We start from the raw sequence: 25,195 nt of genomic DNA, 5'->3' as shown, positions 1-25,195 counted from the left end.
AGATGGATGGATGGGGTGAAAGGGGCATTTTCTGCATGAAAGGACGGAGAGGTGGGATTCGCCAATTAAGTGAAGTGGCCTTCCTGTGGATGTGCTGCGTCATGCTGCATTGCTTTTGATCCAGGACAGTGGGCGGGATAGAGGGATGACCTGTCATCCATAAGGGGCTAAAATGAAAGTGAGGAAAGGGTGGTGAATGGGAGTGGAATGGGTAGGAGTGGGTACAATTCCTTTTGACTTTGGGTACATCCTTGGTAAAGGGGGAAAGTCCTTGGTATATAGATAAATAGATGGATTCTTTACTTGAAAATTTTACCTGAAATAGGAGCTATTTTTGTGTAATACTCCTTTGTAGTTGGGTAAATACAACACACACACACACACTTACACACACTCCAAATTTGCCTGCTAATCAGTCTTCAGATTAGGTTATAACTGTAGATCATGAGTCCAACACATAATCAATGCTCATGGTAAATCATATTCACATACATACAGAAAATCAGCAGAAGAATGCTGTAAACTTTAGAGAGATTATAGAGCAATAGAGAAGACAACATGTTAGGTTGGAAGAAGGAGTAGCAAAGGTTTGGTCAGAAATGTAGTTAAGACTAGATCAGGAACATGAGATGCAAAAGGACAAGGAAATCACCTCCATGATTATGGTAAATGACTTAGATGCAGTTGAACACTTTGAGAGGAATGTTTCACATCCAGTGAAAATGAACTCTGAGTTGCAAGCCATAGTAGATAAAGTAATCAGAAAGTCTTCGAAGTTAGCAAGAAAAAAAAAGTTTATAAACATTTAGATTAGGAAAGATGTAACTGATGATGAATGTGCAACGACACGTAAAGCTTGTAAGAGAAGCCAAAGTGGCAAGTCAAAAGGCTCCACATCTTGTGTAAGTAAAATCCCTTTAACCATGCCTTTCATCTCAGTAATTTGGGGATGAAGGGTTGTCCCGTTCTTCACCATTGTGAATGAGGAAAAGGCAGTGAGGCAAAGCTCCTCCATAGCAGGGCCCAAACAGCTGATATGTCCCTACTTCTTTATATGATAACCTCCTCCATATCTCATCAAAATTATTTATGAAACAGAGAAGAAAAAAATCCCTTGGAGCTGTCATTCCTTCTTAATAGCTTTCCATTCACTCCTGTCTTCTGCACTCACCTCATAGCTTCATTAACCTCTCCAATTAACCTCCTCCGTATCTCATCAAAATTATTTATGAAATGGAGAAGAAAAAATCCCTTGGAGCTGTCATCCTTCACTGATTCTATTTTCTTAATAGCTTTCCATTCACTCCTGTCTTCTGCACTCACCTCATAGCTTCACTAACATGTCCAATTGTTCTTCTCCTTGATTTAGGAGGTTCGTGCTGAAGTTGCTACAAGACTCAGTTCAATAGAAGTTGCACGGGAATTGGAAGAAAGAGACTCAACGATCAAAGAACTTCGGGAAGAAGGAGAGAAGCTTAGCCGTCAGCAGCTCAATTATTCAACACTTATTAAGAAGTTACGATCTAAAGAAAAGGAGAATGAAGTGACTTTGAAAGCTCAAAAGTGAGTTTAGAAATATGGTAAAAAAAAATTATATGAATTTTTGTGTCATTGTATATGGACTGGCTGAATGCTAGATTGTTAATATGGGTATAATAGAGGTTGACTAGAAATATGTTTATTGTTTGGAATTTAGATTTTATGTTACATTCATGGTTTCTAAGCAGTTGTAATATGTGTAAAAGACTGAATTAATACTACTAGTTTGGAGAAGAAGAGTGGGTGTGTTGTACATGGTGGATCTAGACTAGGTTAATACTTCATAGTACTTATCGATAAATAGATATCAGTAGATCTCCCTATTATCTGCCATTATATGAACTAGCTGTAAGTGCTACCGTTTGTGTTTTGCTACCTGCATAATCTTCATGGCCCCTCCACCTACAAAACAAATCAGGAAAGTGTTGGGAGTCAGCTGGGAATAATTTTACCTCGTATATGCAATTATTATCCAAATCTAAACATTCTGTAGCCTAGTTAGTTTGGATATGGGAGGGATTACTGTATAATAATTGTTACAGCAGAGCTCAAAGTTCAAGGATGCTTTACATTCTAGGGAGATTTCTATCTTCTGTCTATATAACAAGAGTTTTTCCCCTTATAAGGGAGATAGCCTCAGATTTAACTATCTGCCTTATAAGGGGAAAAAGCTCTTAGTATATAGATAGAAAACTCCCTAGAATGTAAAGTATCATTAAACTTATAGAGCTCTGCTGTGGCAATTATTATACAGTAAGCCCTTTCATATCCAAACTAAATGGGCTACAAGATATTTGGATTTGGGTAGTAATTGGATATACAAGGTAAAATTATTCCCAGCCCATGCCCAGCACTTTCCTGGTTTGTTTTGTAGGTGGGAGAGCCATGAAGATTATGCAGGTAGCAAAACACAAAGAGTAGCACTTGCAGCTAGTTCAGATAATGGCGATTTGTATATAAGAGGGAGGGATTACTATGCATCATAATTTAAATCTTTTGGGCTTTTATAGATTTGGAAGCTTGATGGGATTGTCACAAGGGCAATATGAGATGTGTTGTGGCTGTATGAAATAGATGGTCATGATTTTTAGACGAGAAGTAGAGCTTTTGTAGAGAGTGAATGGTTTGAGGTAAATATGGGGCTCCACAAGGGTTGTCCAATGCCACCTTGTTTGTTCATTGTTTATATGGATGGGATTGTGCAGGAAGTAAACATTAGGATGCTTGACAGGGATTGGAAGCTGGTGATAGTAGGAAGTGGGAGGTGAGTCGGTTATTGTTTGCAAATGACAGTGGAGAGACTGAAGTGGTTAGTGGCAAAATTTGGGAAGGTATACTAATGGAGAAAGCTGAAAGTTTATATTTACTTAGTTGTGTTTACCTACTTGTATTTTGCGGGAAGGGGAGCTACACTCGTGGTGTCCCATGGTGAGATGTACAAGGGGAACAAGAAATAGTAGAAAAATGAAAGTAAAAGTTGTGTACAAAGTGCATAGGAATAGGGTGTATGGTACTTTTGGTAATAGTTTGAATTGTGAACAGGAAGCATAAATCATGATGATTAATCTTTAGGCTTTTCTCTGTAAACCAGTATAAGTATGAGGAGCATAAATCAGAATTTGAAAAATATATTTTTTCCTTACTGTATAAATTTGCAGAGTTAAATTCAGTCTTTAGAAAAATTTATAAACATATATGGGGATTTATTAACTCCCAACAACACAGTGATATGGTACATAGATTTAGCTACAGCTACTAAAAAGTTATTTTATTCATTTGGGGGGCTAACTTTGGAAGGTGGTGTTGATGGATTAAGGTCTCTTGAAGGTCAAAGTACTTTTTCAAGCAAATAAATTGTTTGACAACAGTTCTTGATGGTGGAGTAGGTTAGTTAATGAATGGAATAAACTTCCTGCACAGGTAGTGCAATGTAGTTCAGTTCGAAGCTTTAAGAATCATTTAGATAAACACCTAAGCAAGATGCTGTAATGATTATAATTTATTTTATATTATTTGTTTTTGTTTTGTTATCATTTGTCTGTCTTTCATTTATTATTAGTTATATGTCAATTTATTATTATTTACTATTTACCTGTTTGTTTATTATTTAACTATACTTATGCATTTATTTATGTATTTTATTTGTTATTTACATTAGTATAGTTTTTATTTATTATTTTATTATTATTATGATTTTTTTTTTCGCATCCGACCTAGATATGGACCAAAAGGTCTCCTGTCGGCATGCTCCGCCTTTGTAATCCTTTGTAGAGCATCTTTACTTGTGGTGGAGGTCAAGGTGATGGCAGTTCAAACCTTGCTGCCAGCAAGTTAGACCATGGGCATGGTTCATTAAATTCCATGCTGCAAAGTCGTTTGTAAGACACACCACCCTAGTCCCCTGATAGGGGAGTTTATGACATTAAACTGAATCATCAGTTAGAAGAAATCTATGGAACACCACTGTGTTGAAGAGTTTAAATTAATTTTTGTACATATACCAAAAGTATTTTTCCCCTTACAAGGGAGGTAGCCAAAAAACAAAGGCATAGAATCCACTTCCACCCATTTTGTCCCCACATACTCCACTCCCATCCACCTCCCTCCCTCCCTCTTATCTTGGCTCCTCCTGGATGATGGATCATCCCTACATCTTGCCCACTTCCCTGGGTCAGAAACAGTGCACCAAGACAGCACACCTATAGCAAGACCACTTCATTTAATTGGCAAATTCCCCGTCTTTCCCCTTATGCAGATATGGAGAAGACAGGGAGAAATCCCTTTGGGATGAATCAATTTATTTTTCACACATACCCTCTCACTCCCCATCCCCTACCCACTCCCTTTCATGCATCACATCATTATCCATACACAACCACTCTCTATTCACCCCATCTTCTGTCTCCTCTCCATCCTCTACAGACATTCCCCTCTTTTCCAATGCCCCCTTCACCCCATCCATCTATTTCATCCTTAGTTGCCCCCTCATGTTCACTCATTCTACATCTGCCTTCCACACCTCTTTACTAATCTTTCGTCACTCACTTTTTCCATATGTCCAAACCATCCCAGTACACTTTCATTAACCCTATCTCCCAACTCCCTTTCCACCCACGTTCCCCTTCTCACCTCCTTGCTTCTCACTCTATCCAGCCTAGTAACCCCTATCATACTTCTCAGACACTTCATCTCAAACACATTCAAACTCCTTCCTCTTATGTTCCAGGTTTCTGCCCTATATAGTGCTATCAGCACAATCACTCCTTCATACAATCTCCTCTTAGCATCCATTCCCAAATGTCTATTTCTCATTACACTTTTTGATCCCCCAAGGCATTTACTTGCTTCTCTCAATCTACATTCTACCTCCACCTCCAATCTCTTGCCTGCCTTATTTGCACCCAAATATCTAAAACTGTCCACTTCCTTCAGTCTCTTTCCCTTAGTACTCACTTCTAGTCAGCTGTCATTATCCCCTTGTACATCCCATCACCTTACTTTTACCCACATTTATCTTCAACTTCCTTCTTTGGCACACCTCCCAAACTCTGTCACTAACTTCCTCAATCCCTCCTCTGATCCTGCTACAAGCACAGTATCATCAGCAAACAACAATTGGCTTATCTCCCACTTTTCTCCATTTACTTTAACCATCTCCAATCCCTGACCCATTACCCTTGCATTTACCTCTCGCATCACCCCATTCATGTATAAATTGAACAGCCAAGACTACATAACACATCCCTGGCAAAGTCCCACCTTTACCTCAAACCACTCATTCTCTCCATTTTTTATTCTAACACAAGCTCTACTACTCTTATAAAAACTCTTGACTGCTCTTAAGAGCTTTCCTACCCCATATATCTGCAATACCTCCCACAGTGCCTTCCTGTCTATTCTGTCATAAGCCTTTTCCAAATCCATAAAGGCCCAAAATACATCCTTACCTTTTCCTAAAGTTTTCTCACATATCTGTCTTACCACAAAAATCTGATTCATGTAACCCCTACTTGTCCTAAATCCACACTGTTCCTCACCAATTACTCCCTCTGTTCCTCTCCTAATCCTCTCAATCAAGACCCTCCCATAAGCCTTCTCAACTACACTTAAGAAACTGATCCCTCTGAAACTACTACACTCACACTTGTCCCCTTTTCCCTTGTAAAGTGGAACTATATATGCACCCCTCCAGTCCTCCGGCACTCTGCCCTCTCTTAAACATTAAATGACCTCACCAACCAGTCCACTGTCACTGTACCTTCTTTTTTTTTTAGACATTCTGCAACCCAAGTGCCTTACCTGCTCTCATCATCTTAACAACTGCCTTCTCTTCATCTTTCTTAATTCTCCTCCATTTCCTCACTCATCACTGTCATTTTCGTAGCACTTCCCACTGCAACTACCTTTCCCTCCCTATCCTTCAGATTGAGCAACTCCCAAAAATACTCTGTCCATCTTCTTACTGCTGTCTCTTCCATTATCATCTCTCTGCACCTTTTACCTTTTCTTCTCTACCTGATTTGCCTCCTCTTTCTCTCATAATTTTTTTCCAAAACATCTTTTTGATACTTTCAAAATTCTCTGTCATACTATTACCCCATTTCACATCTGCTCTCCTCTTTGCCTGCTTTATCTTATGCTTTACTTCTCTTTTCTTTGTACCTCTCATGTGATTCTCTTTTCCTATTTTGTAACCAATCTGTGAAAACTTGCTTCTCTTCTACAACCTTCTTCGCTTCCTCATCCCACCACCCATTACCCTTCCTTCCACTTCCTCCTGTCCTTCTTGTTCCACACACCTTCTTTGCACACCTTGTGACTCCCTCCTTGAAACATCCCCATTCCTCCTCCACTCCTAGTTATGCTCTATCCTTCACTCCCTCCCACCCCTCTCTCAGCTTCTTTTTGTACTCCTTTTCTTTCTCATTTAAGCAGTTCACTTTTAACACCTCCCTACCTTCTGTCCTTTTCCTCTTTCTCCATCTATCCTCCACTCTCAACTTAACTTCTAAAAATTGATCTGATATTCCTCCACTCACTGCCCTTAGAATATGTACATCATTAACTCTTCCTATTTTTCTGCTGGTTACCATTATATAGTCCATTAATGCTCTACCTACTCTTCCATCCACCGCCCTCTCCCATGTGTACTTATGCTTGACTTTCGTCCTAAACACTGTATGTGCTATGATCAACTTGAAAGACACATCTCCATCATCTCTCCACTACAATTCTTTCCTGGAATTCCACACTTCCCAACCACTCATCTATTGGTTCCTTTCCTGCCCTAGCATTAAGGTCTCTCATTACCACTATATTGATGTTTCTCCCTAAACCCTTTATACACTCATTTAAATCTATCCAAAAAGCATCCCTTTCCTCTACTTTCATCTCACTACCAGGCCCATGTGCACTTAAAAAAAACCCACATCTCCATTCCCAGTCTCATCTTCATCCACATTAACCTTGAAGAAACCTCCTTCCACTCCACCACATGTTTACCTATCTCTTCACTTACTAGTGTAGCCACTCCTCTCCCTCATCATCTCTTCACTCCTGAGATCCTCCCAACTACACTTCCAAACTCAAACTCTTCCCTCCCTTTCAACTTAGTTTTACTCAGTGCCAACACACCCATCTTTCATCTCACAGACATACTGCCTATCTCTTCCCTTTTAATCTCATCTGAGAGTGGTACTTAGAGACAAAAGTTCGAAATGGGAAGATGTAGAAAGTGGCGTCCCACAAGGCTCTGTTTTGGCTCCTTTAATGTTTGCCATATACATAAATGATATGGACAAAGGAGAAAATTGTTACATTAATTTTTTTGCCAACGATGCCAAATTACTCAAGAGAGTGAAAACCGAAGAAGATTGCAGATCGCTACAAGATGACCTGGATAAAGTATGGGAATGGAGCCAGAAATACGAGATGAACTTCAACATCAAGAAATGTAGCATAATGGAATTGGAAGAAGCAAAAATAGTTTCGGGAAAATATACGATTAGAAACAAGGTAGTAAAGAAAGTAAACTCAGAGAGGGACCTAGGAGTAATCATCTCAAGTGACTTGACACCTGACAAACATGTAAATAAATTATTCAGAGAGACTTACAACTTATTTAAGTAAATGAAAGTGGCCTTCGACTACATGGATGAGGAGATGGTTAAGAAAATAGTTACTACATTGATAAGACCGAAACTAGAATATGCTATATCAATATGGGCACCAAGCACAAAGAAAAACACAAAGAAATTAAAAAGAATCCAAAGAATGGCGACAAAGATGGCACCCACACTATCAAATTTGACATATGAACAAAGATTGGAGAAATTACAGTTGTCAACATTGGAGCAGAGAAGGGAAAGAGGTGACTTATTGACCATCTTCAGAATTATGAAAGGGATGGAAGTTCTCGAGAGAGATGACCCATTGAAATGGGACGAGAGAAACAAGAGGACACAATAAGAAGCTAAAGAAGGACAGTTACAGAAGAGACCTGAAAAAGAACAGTTTCCCACACAGAGTGATCAATGTCTGGAACAAACTAAACAGAGAAACAGTGAATGCCGGAACTATACACGAGTTCAAGAATAAACAGGATGTGGAGAGATACGAAAACGGGTCGCAACGAGCATAGCTCCCGTCCTGTAAAATACAACTAGGTAAATACAACTAGGTGAAATACATCCACACATATTAAAAGACCCAAACCTTAGGGTACTGGTTAGAAAACTCCTCCCAGACCCTCTTATGCCTTTATTTTTTTTCTTTAGGAATGTCCCTTATGGGGCTACAGGGAGAAGGATGCCTAGTCCTATCCCTGTTCCATTTTTGTCGCCTTATATGACTCAAGTGGAAATACTTGCTGGCAGTATTCTTTTCCCCCACCACAGGTTTTGGTGAAATGAGAAAATTAATATTCAGAGAAATGGTACTGTATAGTAACAAGAGTGGGGGGACAGCATAACAGAGGGACAGTTGCAGTATAATAAAGTATCATCATTTCTCTATGAATAGAGATTTCCTCTACCACAGACAAAATGATGTGTGGCTCTGGTCCATAGGGGCACCCCATATAGACCCTAAAGTATCAGCTGCATGCTACTTAGCAGCTTTTAACCCCACAATAACATACCCCAGATGGGTAAATTTTTGTAACATGAGAAAAAGACGTCACTGTATTGAATATTTTAAATGGACTTTTATAATATGAGAACCTCCTTCACTGAATTGTATGAGCAAATGATTAAGTAATAAATATGTAGGAATCTTAATTTACCCATGGTAAATTCTTACTTCTTACTTCAGCTCCCAGTAGTAGGCGTTATGCCTCTCAGTGGTCCCAGTATGTTCCTCCATCTGGCTCTATCATGGAAAGCCCCTTCCTCCCTCAGAGTTTTGATGTTGGGCAATTCATGTCTGCTGAGGGCTTCTTCAACATTTCCTTTCCATCTATTTCTCGGTCTTCCTCTTGGCCTTCTTCCGTCTGGCATCCACTCCCAGCATCCCCTTGCAATTCTTTTTTCATCTATTTTTTCTAAATGTCCTACCCATCTTAACTGGGCAGCATCTATTTTGCATAGCATGGAACAGACACCAATGCTTTTCCTTATATCTTTGTTTTTTAGTTTATCTCTCTCTTCGTCTTTCTAACTTTGGCTTTCAGTGGTCTCATTTCCGCTGCCTGAATCCTGCTCATGTCTACTTTTGTCATTACCCAACTTTCTGAACCATATGTTAGGGGTGTCAAGACAGTATTGAAATTAATCCTTTTCACTTCTAGAGGTACACGTTTTTTCTTTATTATTGGCCAGAGAGCTCCAACATTTGCACTGAATTTATTTTTTTATTTTTTTATATCCCTCTTATTTTCACTCTCCTTAGTGACTACACTTCCAAGATATTTGAAGATATTTGTATTTTTTACCATCTTATTTCCTATGGTGATGCAGAATTCATGTTCTTCTCTTCTGTTAATGGTCAGTATTTCTGTCTTTTCTACATTCATTTTCATGCCTTTCCTTATAAAGCACTCATTCCACCTTTTTAAGTCTTCTTTGATCTCTTCCCTATCTGTGCTCCATTGAGCTATATCATCTGCATATGCCATTATTCTTTTCATATAGTTTTCTTCTTTACCTTCTTTAAAATGCTCTATTACAGTTTCCATATATGCTATAAAGAGCAGAGGGGATAACACACTTCCTTGTTTAACCCCTGTTTCTACAGGGAACCACTTTTCTGCCCCTTTTGATGATCTAATACTGCATCCACAGTGGTAATACAAACTTTTTATAGCTTTCTTTAAATGTACCTTGACACCATACCTCTCCTCCATACATCTCCATACCTTTTCGTGAGATATTGAATCAAAAGCCTTCTGTAGATCAATAAAAGCGATGTATAGGGTTTGGTTATACTCCCATGCCTTCTCTATCACCATCCTTAATCCAAAAGTCAAGTCCGTTACTGATCTATTACTTCTGTAACCATGCTGCTCCTCTCCTAAAAATGGTTCTAATAGGTCTCTTACTCTTCTCTCAATTATTCTCTCATACAGCTTTGCGATGTGTGGTATGAGGGAAATTCCTCTATAGTTGTTACAATTTCCAGCATCACCTCTATCTTTGAAAATTGGGGCTATTAGTATTTTACCCCACTCCTCTGGTATTGTTCCTTCTCTTTTGATCTTATTTATAAGCTTCAATATATTTTGCTATACTACATTTCCTTCCTTATTAGCTCTATTGATATTTCATCTACTCCTGGTGTTTTGTAATTTTTATTTCTTTCAATGCCCATTCAAATTCTTTTTCTGTGATTTCATCATCATCTTCTCCATCTAAATCTTCCTCCATCTCTTGCCATTGTTCCTTATTTCCTGCATTTAGGAGCTCTTGGAAGTATTCTGTTCATCTGTTGCCTATCTCATCCTGATCCATAAGAACATTTCCCTCTAGGTCTTTAAAGTTATATTGTTTTGCCTTGCTTTTCCTATATGAATTTGCTATACCATATAATAACTTTTTTCCTTTCTGCAAATCCTCTCTCAATTTCTCTTCCAGATATTTCCATGTCTCAGTCTTTGCTCGATCTTTTGTAAGATTTGTTTCTTTCCTTGCCAGTACATATTCTGCTCGGCTTTCAGGTGTTCATCTTCTTAGCCACTTTCTTAACCATAATATTTTGTTCTTTACTGCCTGTTTGACCTCCTCATTCTACCAAGGTGTGTGTCTTTTCCTATTTCCTCCAATCCATTCTACCCCCAAAGTTTCTTCTACTACCTCTCTGATTGTTTCTTTCAAAATGTCTCATCTTTCTTTTTCCTCATTATTTTGCTTCTCCAATTTTTGTGTAAGTTTAGTTTTATAAGCATTCTTTTTATCTTCCTCTTGCAAACTTTTTTATTTGATTACTTTTCTTTTTCTACATTGCCGTGGTTTTACCTTACCAATCTTAAGATCAGCTACTAGTAACCTGTGGTCTAAATCTAAACTCACTCCTGGTATTACCTTTATATTGGTGAAAATTCTTCTGTCTGAACATATTATGTAATTGATAATTGATTTTTAATCAAACTGTCCTTTATTTTGATTCCATCTATATCTAGTGAATTTATGTTCCTCTTTATGTTGATAAAAGCCATTAATTATTTTCAAACCATTTCTCACGCAGTAGTCTATCAGTTTTTCTCCTTCTGAGTTTCTTGTCTTTTCTCCAAATGTCTTTATTATATTTTCTATTCCTTCTGTTTCCTTTCCAACTCTAGCATTAAAATCGCCAATCAAAAGTCCTATACCGCCATCTAGAATCTCATATTCTTCCTCTAAATGATCTAGGAAATTTTCTTTTTCTTCCTCAGGACATCCTTGTTGTGGTGTATACACTTGATATATACAGTCGAACCTTGAAAGCCCGGACCCCGAATGCCCAGACCCTCGTATGACCGGTCGAAATGAACAAAGGGCGGACTTTTCAAGCAAAGTTCCCTATTTGTCCGGTAGGTGGCAGCGACGGCCGTACACGTGTACCCAAACCCGGCCCAGCCAAGCTGCCACCAGGGCTGCCGTTTCGTAGAATTTTGTACCAAAACGTAGTAAAATAGCGGCATGTGGCAACTGCACAAGGACATGAAAAATTTTCTACATATCAGCGGGCTGTTAAAAACGTTCAAAAACTCAAACTTTTGTTTAAAAATCATAGAACTAGTTATCAAATAATAAATGGTACATCAAAATATGACTTTTATTGGTAATTGTGTTACTTATAAAATATTATACCCCAAAAGATACGTTTTTTCCATGTAGAAAAAATTCTACGCTAAAGTTTCAGCTTTCTTTTAGCGATAATAATATAAAAAGATAATTTTTATATCTTACTGAATATGTTAGGGCATGGAGGCCTTATATACATTCAAGAATAAAAGACTAGAATCACCATTTTGTCAAAGTTTGACAAGTATACAGGTAAACGTCGACTTACGATGGCCGCGACTTACGATTGTTCGACTTTACGATGACGACGACGACGACGACGACGATATGATAATTTAACCCCTTCCATACGGTGCCGCACACGTAGGCGTCATGAGGAGCAAGTGGATTCGCGACGCTGCCATATCGGCGTCTTGATTATATTTATTGTAGTCGCCCCTGTGTTTTTACATTCTCTCAAATGATTCATTCTCTGTGGTTTTCAAAATTCGCGGGTGAAAGAGAGAACGATCGATATAAGCGGTGACTATATTTTATGATGCGAGTATTATTACGTCACGTCGTACGGCTGGCATTGGCTGCTGCCCGCGAGATTTAAGTTCCGTACTGAAAATACATATTATAGTGTTTGAATATGGTAAAAAGGATAAAAATAATTAAATAAACTACTGTACATGTTTAATAGGCTATATTCAGTATCTCTGGTGGTTAATATACAGGTAGGCTAGGTACAGTGACCACGGAACAGAGTGGGGATCGACTTACGATGAGATCGTCTTACGATGGCTCTATCGAAACCTAATGCCATCGTAAGTCGACGTTTACCTGTATCTTGCTATGAAAGTCTGCGCACGCCCGAGAAAAATGTATGCCCCGGTATGGCAACACTCCCATTCTTCACGACAGTGTAGAAAACGCGGCAACCCTGGCCGCCACCACTGTCCCGCGTGCATACCTTCTGATATTTACAGTGTACGTAATAAAAAATACAGTACAGTACACTGTATATACAGTATATTTACATGCCTGTATTACAGTTATTATTACAGAATTATTAGTATCATAGCATTATTATTACAGTATTGTTATTATTACAGTGTTAGAGTATTATTCTTATGTGTTTCTATGCCATATCATACATTACCTATATGTATACCGCTATGAAAATCTACGGTTGTTATGGCGATATTTTCGATGACCGGACGTTTGGCATGACCGGACCACCCTTCCCCCCCAATTAGTCCGGGCTTTCGAGGTTCGACTGTATTGTACTTTTTTCCTTTCATTCATATTGTACACTTCATTAGTCTTTTGTTGATCAATTTCACCTCTTGAATATACTGTGTCAGTCTTGGTCCCACTATCATAGCTACCCCGTGCCTTCTCCCTCTTTCTTCTGATCCACAGTGCATGAAGGTATATCCCCGTCCGAGGTCTCTTCCTTCATCTTTTCCCAAATGTCTTGTCTCTGCCATTCCTATAACGTCTATCTTTCTTTCATTTATCATCTCCAAGATTTCTTCTTCTTTATCTCTATATGTTGTGATGTGGAGTGTCTTGTGCGAATTTCCTTTACATTTCCAATTTTGTTTACCAAAGGGCCGTCTGGATTCCAAGGCTGGTCGTGGAGTTTCACAAGCAGAAGTCTTTTTATACTATTGGCTAGCTAGGCCTGTCGTAGCAATCCTCCTCCTCATCTGGGCTGAAAAATATGTACAAATATGTAGGAATCTTAATTCATCCATGGTAAATAATGTAGTTTTATCATGTTAGCCATACATGTTAATTCATATTGATTGTTAAAATAATTCTTAACATTAAAATTTAAAAGGGACAAATTAGAAGATAATAGTCGAGAACTAGAGCGGCTTCGTAAGCAACTTTCTGCCAAAGAAGAAGTTGAGCGGAGACAGATAGAAGCCATCAGACAGCTAACCATGACACGTCAACAGCTGGAGCGTGAATTTAAGGACACAAGAGCTGAAAATGCAGAACTTGAAGGGAAAATGTCAGTACTAAAAGAGGCTTTGGACACAGCATACAGGTTTGTACTATTTATATATTTATTTATTTGTATTTATTAATATTTATTTACTTAATTATGTATTTATACCTAGTTTTTGTTCATTTTTGTTACAATACATAAAGGTGACTAGCAAGTAAGATTACCACACCTTCCTCAAGTTTGTGTGTGTATTTACCTACTTGTAGTATACAGGAAAGGAGCAAGAGCTGTTGGGTTCCATCTCCTATTCTCTAATTTTCAAACATAACTAGACCAAATGTCTGGGAACAGGAAAGGTTAAGGATATGATGGAACAATTGGCTTGATGAAGGATATTAGCTCATAACCAAGAAACAAGAGGAAGAAGAAAATAAGAAGGGTGGGCAAATGTCTTCTGGGGGGATTTTGAAGGGCAACTTGGGATAGCTTAAAATTTTGTGGGCAATGGATATTAAAGAAATGTTTTGTTCAATTGTGTTGGTTTCTTGTATGGTGGCTGCTTCCAAACATTTTCTATGGATCTTGTTGGGCTCATGTACTAGAAGCTGTACATTTTTCCAGTCCATCAAGTGGTTGCTACTGTTCCAGTGTGCAACACACACGTTGGTGATGGCATCATGGTGGATATCGTATCAGTGTTCCCATATCAGGGTTTTTAGATTGTGTGATGTTTCCACAATGTAGGATTTTTCACATCCCAAGCATGGAATCCGATAAACACTGGCTTTATTGTTCGGAATTTTGCTAATGTTTATTTTCATCCTCATGATGTCTTTATTTGTCCTGCTGGTCTGGCACACTACTTCCAAGTTGGTGATTTTTAGAATATGGGTCGGGTTGGTGGTGATGTCGCTGGTTGGTAACACGAGATGTTTGACTGTCCTGCCCTGCTGCATATGGTCTTCCAGAATCCTAATGGCCTGTTTTCTGCATCTATCTACAAGGAAGTCTGGAAATTTTAATTTTGAAAAAAGTTTCTCTGATATACCAGCACTCTTCTAAGTATTCTTCACTCAGAATATGCAGTGAAGAATACTTAGAAGAAGTGTGTTGGTATATCTGGGAAACTTTTTTCAAAATTAAAATTTCCAGACTTCCTTGTAGATAGATGCAGAAAACAGGCCATTAAGATTCTGGAAGAGCCATAGGCAGCAGGGCAGGACAGTCAAACATCTTGTGTTACCTACCAGCAAGATCACCACTAACCTGACCCACATTCTAAAACCACCAACTTGGAAGTAGTGTGCCAGACCAGTAGGACAAATAAAGACATCACAAGGATAAAAATAAACATTGGAAAAATGCTGAACAATAAAGCTGGTGTTTATAAGATTCCATGCTCGGGATGTGAAAAATCCTACATTGGGGAAACATCTCATAATCTAAAAACCTGGATACAAGAAAACCAATATGATGTCTGCCATGATGTCACTACCAACATGTGTGTTGCACACTGGAATAGTAGCAACCACTTGATGGACTGGGAAAATGCACAACTTCTAGTGCATGAACCCAACAAGATCCATAGAAAATGTTTGGAAGCAGCCATTATACAAGGGAACAACATCATTGAATGAAACAGAGGTATATTCAATATCTCACCCCACCTTTGATATCCATTGCCCACAAAATTTTAAGCTATCCCTTGCTGCCCTCCAAAATCCCCCCCTCCCAATAGACATTTGCCCATCCTTCTTATTTTCTTCCTTTTGTTGCTTGGTTGTGAGTTAATATCCTTCACCAAGCCAATTGTTCCATCTTATACTTAACGTTTCCTGTTCCCAGACATTTGGTCCACCTTTTCCTTAACTTTTCCTAATATTCAGTGACCCCCACCCCATCTCCCTTCCTCTCTCCCTCCCTTCTTTCCCCCGTCCCCCCAATTCTTATCTAATCTCAGTCATGTGTATTACAAGTATGTACTTGAAAAAGCTGTAAAAAGCAAAACGTCATACAAAGGCTCCATTTTTACTTGTGGTGTTTATTTCGATAGACTTGTCAGCAACTGCCACTTTCATACACTGTTTGATCCCCCAAGACATTTACTTGCTTCTCTCAGTCTACATTCTACCTTCACCTCCACTCCCATTCCTGCCACATTCGCCTCGCAAGTATCTAAAACTTCCTCCAGTCTCTCTCCCTCTAGTAAAATGTGAAATAAACAGAGACATATTACAGATCAGCATGTCATATTGATTGGTAATGGTATGCATAATTACATTTCTGTAATTTCTTTATTTTAAAAGACTAATGCATCTTGAGCTAGTCTAATTTATTTATTTTGTTTTGTTCTGAATGTGTTTAATGCCATTACTGTTTTTCACATAGGGTCATGGTTGTAACTAATTTTTGTCTGTATCTACCAAGGGCTTTTTCCCCCATGTAAAGGAGGTAGCCAAGTTAAAGACATGCACTCACTCCCACCCATTCCACTCTTGTTTCCCTCACATCTTAGCTCCTCATGGATTTACATGGATTTACAAAAAAAAAATTATAACTCAAGAAAATCATTGCAATTTCAGAGAGTTGGCTGAGATGCAGCGTACGGTTGCAACAAAGGATATGGAAGTACAAGAACATGCTCTGAGTGCAGAAATGGGTGCCCGACAGCAGCTGGAGGCTGCATTGACGGAATGTAAATTGCAAGCAAAGAGAGAGCAAGATGCCTTAATTGCAGAGCTGCACCAGCTTCAGGATTCACATAATCAATATGAAACTCATGCCAACAGGTATTGTAAATCCTCAGTTTGGTACTAAATGTTACACAGATTTCTATTAGATAATGTATTCAGTTGATATAGTGATACATTAATGATAACAATTGTTGCCTTGAGTTTCATACATACATACTATATACATGAGTATATATATATCAAGAGTTCTTTTCCGCCCTTATCAAGGGGATGACCCAACCAAGGCATATACATACACTCTGCATTTGTCCCACACCCATACACTCCATTGGCACCCTATAAACTGCAAGAAAAATAAAGTAGGAAGGATAATAACAGGATGCAGCAAAACCACACAAAAACCACTTTGCATCCCAAAAAATAAAATCCTCCCTATAAAACATCACATGAAAATGATAGGTATGTAATTGTGTGCAAGAACCCTCAATCCTACTTGCCCATCTCATTTCATCTCATAAGTACAACCAACTGGAAAAAAGCAAAGTATTCAAATATCTATAATATTTTACTAATTGCATCACACAACACTTATACAAAAGCACATACATACTCAGATCACAAAATAAGCCTGACTACCAAACCCCTTCCTCTATCAAACCCCTCCTTACTCTAACCTGACAGTAAAATTCCTTCCAAGAGAAGCAAGAATCATACTAGTACAAATATACATATACCAATGGTTATTTCCCCCTTACAAAGGAGATAGCCAAAAAACAAAGGCATAAAATCCACTCCCACCTATTCCATCCCCACATATTCCACTCCCATTCACCCCCCCCCTCCCTCCCTCTTATCTTGGGTCCTCCTGGATGACTGGTCATCCTTGCATTTTGCCCACTGCCCTGGGTCAGAAGCAGTGTAGCAAGACACAGCACATCCACAGCAAGGCTGCTTCATTGAATCGGCGACCCCCCCATCTTTGCGTCCCCTCATGCAGAAAAAGAGAAGACAAGGAGAAACCCCTTTTGGCTGCATCAAAATATCATTCACACATACCCCCCCCCCCATTCCCATACATCACAGCATCATACATAACCATTCTCCATTCACCCCTATCTTCTGTCTTCTCCCTTCCTTCCTCAAGAGACACTCCCCTCTTTCCCAATGCCCCTTTTACCCCATCCATCCATCTCATTCTTGGTGGCCCCCTCATATTCACTCCCTCCACCCCTGCCTTCTACACCTCTTTTACTAATCTTTCTTCGCGCATTCTTTCCATGTCTCCAAACCATCCCAGTGCTCTCATCAACCCTATCTCCCAACTCCCTCTCCATCCCTGTTCTCCTCCTCACCTCCTTGCTTCTCACTCTATCCAGCCTAGTAACCCCTATCTTACTTCTCAAGCACCTCATCTCAGATTCATTCAAACTCCTCTCTTCCCCTTATGTTCCATATTTCTGCCCCATACAGTGCTGTTGGTACAATCTCATCTTCATACAATCTCCTGTTTGCATCCATTCCCATATATCTATTTCTCATTACACTTTTTAATCCCCCAAACCATTTACTCGTTTCTCTCAATCTACATTCTACCTCCACCTCCATTCCTCACTTTCCTGCCACATTTGCACCCAAGTATATAAAACTATCCACTTCCTCCAGTCTTTCTCCCTTAATACTCACCTCCAGTTTGCTGCCACATTCTCCCCTTGTACATCTCGTCACCTTACTTTTGCCTACATTTATCTTCAACCTCCTTCTGTCACACACCTTCCCAAACTCTGTCATTAACTTCCTTAATCCTTTCTCTAATCTTGCCACAAGTGCAATTTGTCAGCAAACAACAACTGGCTTATCTTCCTTTTTTCTCCATTTTCTTTAACCATCTCCAATCCCTGGCCAACTACCTGTGTATTTACCTCTTGCACCACCCCATCCATGTATAAATTGAACAGCCAAGGCAACATAACACATCCCTGGCAAAGTCCATCTTTACCTCAAACCACTCACACTCTCCATTTCTGATTCTAACTCAAGCTTTACTACTCTCATAAAACTTTTGACTGCTCTTAAGAGCTTTCCTCCTATCTCATATATCTGTAATACCTCCCACAGTGCCTTCCTGTATACCCTGTCATAAGCCCTTTTCAAATCCTTAAAGGCCCAAAAAACATCCTTACCTTTTCCTAAAGCTTTCTCACATATCTGTCTAACCACAAAAATTTGATCGGTGCAACCCCTACTTGTTCTAAACCCACACTGCTCCTCACCAATTACTCCTTCTGTTCCTCTCCTAATCCTCTCAATCAAAACTCTCCCATAATCTTTCCCAACAACATTCAACAAACTGATCCCTGTGGAACTAAACACGCACTTCTCCAGTCCCCAGGCACTTTACCTTCTTTGAAACAAACATTAAATAACCTCACCAGCCAGTCCACCATCACTGTACCTCCCTTTTTCAGACACATGACACCCATCCAATCCAGGTACCTTACCTACTCTCATCATTTTAACAACTACTTTCACCTCATCTTTCCCTATTTCTCCTTCATTTTCCTCACTCATAACTGTCATTTTCTTAGTGCTTCTCACTGAAACTACCTTTCCCCCCCATCCTCCTTCACATTGAGCAACTCCCAAAAATACTCTGCCCATCTTCCTCTTACTGCCATTTCTTCCATTATCATCTCTCTCTCTGCACCTTTTTCCTTTTCTTCTGTACTTAATTTACCTCTTAATTCATTTAAAAAACAAGCACTGTATGTCCAGCATGAAAAAAATACCAACACAGAATAGGCCTTGCCACAAAAAGTGTTGCAGAAGTAACCATCATACAGATAACCCTGAACATGTCATCCACTGCTCCACCCTAGTCATACCTGTTATGTGTGCAACAGAAATGCAGGGGGATGTTTGGAATCTTTATTGTGACATTAAGCGCACAGGAGTGAGAGTGTTGTATACTCTCTCTGTGGGAGACAGGTATAGACTGATGTGAGGCAAAGTCGTATTCCCTGCGCATGAGAACGATGCCATGTCCCAGGCGCGGATCTAGGAACAAAGTTTGGGGGGGGCCCGACGGCAGAATTTTCGGTTGTTTAACGAGCATTAGCATTACCGTTTCTCCACTCACGGGATTCTTATTTGTTAATAACTGGCGGACTGACCTAAATGAATGGGCATAACCATCTGCTCTAGGTGCCAGTGTTTCTCTTCGGATTCAAATGAGAGAGGAATTTTGTATCTTATCAAAACTTTATTGAAAGTAAGAAATTAATAGCTAGAGACCTAGAGACATTAGACCTCAATTTAAATGTAGAATATATATATAAGACAGTAAGCATTATACTTTATAATATTACCTATAATAGTAGCCTTAAAAGTAACATGCAAAGGTTATTACACTGAAAGGATTAATCACACTGCAGCCTAAGCAAAGAGAAGACGGCGGTTCCTTTCCGCAAACTTGTTGATCACACGATCAACAGGAACATCTACATTGTTATGGACGGCGAGTAGTGCGAGGCCGTTGAGGCGATCCTGACCTATGGTGCTCCTCAAGTATGTCTTCAGGCGTTTCAGGGCTGAGAACGATCGTTCGGCTTCTGCATTTGAGACTGGCAGGGTCAGTAGGATGGTAAGGAGCTTCGCGATGTTCGGAAACATACGGGCCTCGGCGTATTCCTTTGCTTTCTTGACAGATTCGAAGGCCGGAGCGGAACATGTCCACCGATGTGTTTCCGTCTGCACGAGCAAAAGTGACTCAACATCACTTTCGTAGAGTTTAGTGGCTTTAAGAACAGCATCCACGTTTGCTTTTGAGCCCCTGAGCAGCTCTTTCAATTGGAGAGCAACGGGCACAGTGTCATCATCAAATCTGCTCTTCAACTCAGCGACCACATGGTCAACGAACGGAATATACACCGAGCGCCGATAGTACTCCTCAGCAGATGCCGCTGGGACATTTGCGCGTTGTGTCTGTCGTGCACAGACTGGGAATAGGGATGCCATCGTGAGCTGAGCCCACTTCAACTAGAAGATCTTCGGCTTTCACGAACACAGCGTGGAAGTACACCTCGGCATCCGCTCTAAATTTGGCGAATAGAGTACCAATTTCACGAATCAGTGCGTACGCACATACCAGGTCACCTTCCTTTTTCTGTAGGATTCTGCTTGGCTGAAGCGTGTGTGCCAAAACGGACTCGGCCACAACCAACCCAACGAGAAAGCGGGGGTCCCGAATCGCAGCGAGTAGGAGTCCGGCGTTGGCATCCAACTTCATCTCATCCTCCAGAAAAATAGCGATGAGAGGCAGAAACTCGATGAACACGAGGACAGCATCGTGCCGCTCGACCCATCTGGTGGGGCACAGGGGCACCAGCTTTTCCCGCTTGGCTGAGGATAGCTTCACGAGTTTGGTAAACCGAAGCGTACGCATGTTGCTGGAATGGATGAAGTTGTACACCTCGTTCAGCGTCTGGAGGGCGAGTTTTACTTCTTTGACATCACAGGCCTTAGTCAGCACCAGGTTCAGTCGGTGACTGAAACAGTGGATCGGTTTCGCCAGGGGGTATTGCTGCATGATGATGGCGGCACAACCTCTGAACTTCCCCATCATGGCACTCGCCCCGTCGAAGCCTAGCCCTCGGCATTTTGACATCTCCAAACCGAGGCCCTCGACGGCATGGATGAGCAGTTGGGCCAGGCCTTCACCAGTGAGATCATGGGCATGAACGAAAGCGAGGAAATCCTCCTTGACATCTTCTTTGACGTGTCGAATGATGATGGTTGCTTGTTCCTTCCCTGAGACGTCAATGGTCTCGTCCATTAGCACTGCATATACCCCCGACACTCCTGCCAAGATCTCCTCCTGCACCAATCTACCTGCGAAGCAAAATAGGTCTCAGTAACATCTGCCCTCAGCATGTATTTTACTCAAAGAATAAGAGAGCTATTTTATGGTGTGACTTCCATGTGTGACCCACCTGTGATATCGATCAACTCGTTCTGAATGGTCTTGCTGATGAGGGTAGAAATCCCGGTCCGGCTGACAGAGCTGATGAGGAGGTGGGTGAGGTCGGAATCTCCTCCCTGGGCTCGATAACGTAGCAGTGCTCTAAAGATTCCCTCTCCGGTCTTGCTCGGAACAGAGAGGTCCAATGGACCGTCATCCTGATGTCCATGGAGGGGCAGCATATTTCGTCCGCAGAAGAGGATGGTCTCAATGACTGGAACCAGCAGGCGCCGGTTGGTTTCGACCTGCTCCTTCCTCTTCGAGTGTAGCATAGTGTCCACAGCCCTCGTCGGGTTTCGTACAGTGTAGACAAACCCCTCCATTTTCGACATAGCCGCCGCATGATATCCGCGCGCGTTGTGGTTGCTGAGCACTTCGGTGGCCTTTTTGTATTTGCACATTGGTTTTAACACCAAGATGCCCAGCCTCTGGTCTCCAAGTCCGCCCGTGTCCCCGCCGAACACAACACAGGCTATGCAGTATCCGCCCTTGTTCAGTTGTGAGTATTTGAGCCAGGGGTATGTGGAGCACCAGATTGGCTGGAATCGCCTTCTATGACCACCTTCGTCGCAGAGGGGTAGCGATTCAGCAGACGGGGCCTTCTGATAGATTATGGCCATTATCTCGGCGTCTGTAGCCACTTTGTTTCCAATGAAACTCGCAACGTCAACTGGAGCTGCAGGCAGTGTCAGTGTGCCAGGAGTAGAAGAGAGCTCCTATTCCTCATGCTCCTTAACGGCAACGTCAGCTTCGATGTAAGGTCCGACAGCTGTTGATGTTGAAGTGCCTGGATGTTTCTCGGGTTCATTGCTGTCATGTTCACCATCATCACTCTTCTGGATCACTTTTGCCTTGAAGAACGAGGTGATCTTCCTCTCACTCCTGGCTCGCTTCATGTTACACTCCTTGTGAGAATGAGAAGGAATTAACTCAACAAAGCTGTAATCAAAACAGTAATTTCAAACGAAAAAAGGTAAGTATATTCAAATAAACAACGAATTACCCAAAACAGAAAACTCAACTTTCCCAACTCAACCTCTCAACCAACCAACCAACAACGTGTCACCGGCAGCGCCAACAACTCCCTCCACTTGACGTGGACGACTCAACACTCAAGTACTTAATAATCAATTACAAAAGCTATACTGATAAGAGCTTGCCGTAGTGCTTTAAATTCCTTAGTATCCATAACTTCCCTCGGGAGCTTAGCCACTACTTCTGTAGGCAGAACTGACAGCGCATGATAAAACATAGTATTCTGATTGCGCACTCGATTCAAATGGAATTGAGCTTCTAATATTGAACACCATGCTTCGACGCTTTCAAACATAAATGGTGGAGCCCTGATTTGTACGGCCATAGCTACATTTTCTTCTTGCTCCATGCTAACAAATCAATGAATTCAAATCCTTAAATATCCAAAGTCGAATTATCCAAATCAAAAATCGAACAGCCACGAGAGACCAAAAAAACCACAAAACTCAATGAGACGAAATCAGACAAATCAAAAAACAACTACAAAAACGACCGTAACAAAATCGTACAATAAAATCCTCACACGGGGCACCAATGTAGTGAGTTCCAGCGATAAACCTTTCATATATTTAACCAAACAGCAAAACAACCATTCAATGCGGCAGATACCAACAGAAAGAGAGAGAGTCGAACGCAGCGGTCACTTATATAGGCGGAAATTAGCGGAAAAACAGTCAGCGGAAATCAAGATGTTATCGAACCTTCCAGAACTTTCCATAACTTTCATAAATGATACAATGATAATAAAAATGGATTATAACATGGATTAAACATGGATTATAAAAATGAAATAGTGAACTGAAATGAAATCGGGCCAAAGGGCCAAAGCCAAAAGGGGGGGACCCGGGCCCCCTGGGCCCCCCCCTTATATCCGCGCCTGCCATGTCCTACATATTCAATCAGTGAGGGCCTTGTGCCCATGATAAGAGTCTTAAAGTCCTTGTAACCCTATGGTGCCCTGCTCGTGTTGAACACCAGGGTCCCTCATAGCACTATACCACACCTCCCCACCCTCTGTGCTTGCACGACCATGGCGAGGGGAATGCTTACCCGCAAGCCAGGGCGAGCAGTGGAGCCGGAATTGGGGGGATTCGCACATGAGGATGGCAAGTCCTCCACCAAAGGATGAGACACGATAGGGTGGCATCTCTGGAGGCTGGTGGTCGCTCCTGTAGAGGGTGGGGCAGCAAGGCTGGTTGGAGAGTGCCAATCCTTGTTGGTAGAAGGGCATTTTGGAGCTTATAATATGGAGGGATGGAGTTGGGTAGGGTGCAGCAGTCGGACAGAAGCCCAGAGGTCATGCAGGTAAGCGTAGGCGGGGTTTATCTGTGCCGCTGCCCGTAGTCTTCAGAGCATCCAGTTGGCGTCGGTGGCAGGCAAAGGGTCATCACCATAAAGTGCCAGTATTGCTGGTAATGGCACTCCTGATGAGAGGAGGGGGATAAGCAGACAATGGTCCATCATCCACATGAAGTGGGGCTATCCAAATGGGCATGGCTTGCATTTGGATGCAGCCCAGTTGGCAGCAAGCGCCTCCAGTGGTAGTGGCGTGTTGGGTTTCGACATCTGTCGGAAACTGCGGGCCACACTGGACGAGGCGGAAGTGCCCAGTATTTCGGTCTTGCATGCAGACCACGTTGGGGGCTGAATTGAAGGGGTTCACGCATGAGGATGAAAGGTCCTCTGCCGAGTGGAGAGGGTGGCCCGGTGCTCGAAGGGCATCAGCATGGGCAGCGGCTACAGAGCTCGCCTTATGACAGGCATGACGATACCTTGCTGCACCATTGCATCAAGGTCTTTCTTCGCTTGAACCTGAATTGCAAACGGCATCAGCCTGGGCGTGCGGGCGGAAAGGTGCGTTGTGTCGGCTTGTAGTTGGGTTCTCACGAGTGGGGGAGAACCATTGTCTTTCCTAGGTTGACGGTGCTGGGGTCATCCTTGGAGACCAGCATGTCACTAAAGTCCTGTAGGAAGTAGTCGGGAGTGGTGCCTGGTGAGCTGTCCATGGGCAATGTTGGCTTGGTGCACCTGTTCGTGTATGTTATCGCGAGGACAGGCTCCGGGACATCTAGTGGGACGTGGCCAAGCTGAAGGAGAGGAGGGGCGTTTGGACCTCCCTGTGAATCCATATGGTGGTGATGCAGTGCCTGTTTCCAACGTTGAGGTGGTCTGGAAGCATTCTGTGGTGGAGGGGCAGGTGAGATATGTCAGCCATGTCTGTAGGCTGGCTCCTGATATCTCCAATGTGCCCAGGTGCCAAGTGCCTATCCCTGTGACGTCCACACCTGTGTCAGGCAGTACAGTGCGGGCGCTGGCAGATGGCGGAGGGAGGGCAGTCAGAAGTGTCCCATTGTGGAGGCGGGGTGTGTGGGATGGTGGGCATGTGAGATGTGTCGGCTGTGTCATCTCTGCCGAGAGCGGCAGCTGTAGAGCTCTTGATATCTCTGACATGCCTAGGTGCTGAGGGCCAATCACCATTATGTACGCACCTGAGTAGGGCAGTGCATCACGGGTGCTAACAGGTGGTGAAGGGTGATAGGATGGAAGACACTAGGATGGCAGGTGCCAGCCTTCCCGGGAGAAGGGGCTGGGGGTGCATCCATCTAGCGGGGAACCCTTTGCATGGTGACACGGCTCAAGTGTGCAGGTCCTACTGGGCGTCCGAGATGGTCCCCATTAATGCCTCCTGTGGGCGGCAGTGGCGTCGCCTCCTCCCGCGGTAACATAATTGCCACAAGGGAGCAGAGGC

At 41.8% G+C, this 25,195-nt stretch overlaps 1 protein-coding gene across 3 annotated transcripts in view; it reads left to right on the top strand.

Annotated features, from left to right (window-relative positions):
* LOC143025513 (uncharacterized) overlaps window positions 1–25,195 on the top strand; it is a 122,091-nt gene that overhangs the window by 70,161 nt on the left and 26,735 nt on the right. For all 3 annotated transcript variants that reach the window (XM_076185295.1, XM_076185293.1, XM_076185296.1), the window contains exons 15-17: window positions 1,370–1,563; window positions 13,588–13,800; window positions 16,284–16,490. In XM_076185295.1, the coding sequence (XP_076041410.1) occupies window positions 1,370–1,563; window positions 13,588–13,800; window positions 16,284–16,490 (614 nt within the window). The remainder of the gene's footprint in view (window positions 1–1,369; window positions 1,564–13,587; window positions 13,801–16,283; window positions 16,491–25,195) is intronic.

Source organism: Oratosquilla oratoria, chromosome 5 (genome assembly GCF_046742065.1).
Source record: "Oratosquilla oratoria isolate Oo_2021 chromosome 5, ASM4674206v1, whole genome shotgun sequence".
Classification (NCBI taxonomy): Eukaryota; Metazoa; Arthropoda; class Malacostraca; order Stomatopoda; family Squillidae; genus Oratosquilla; species Oratosquilla oratoria.
Note: the sequence above shows the minus strand (reverse complement) of the source record. Positions and strands in the feature narration are given on the sequence as shown.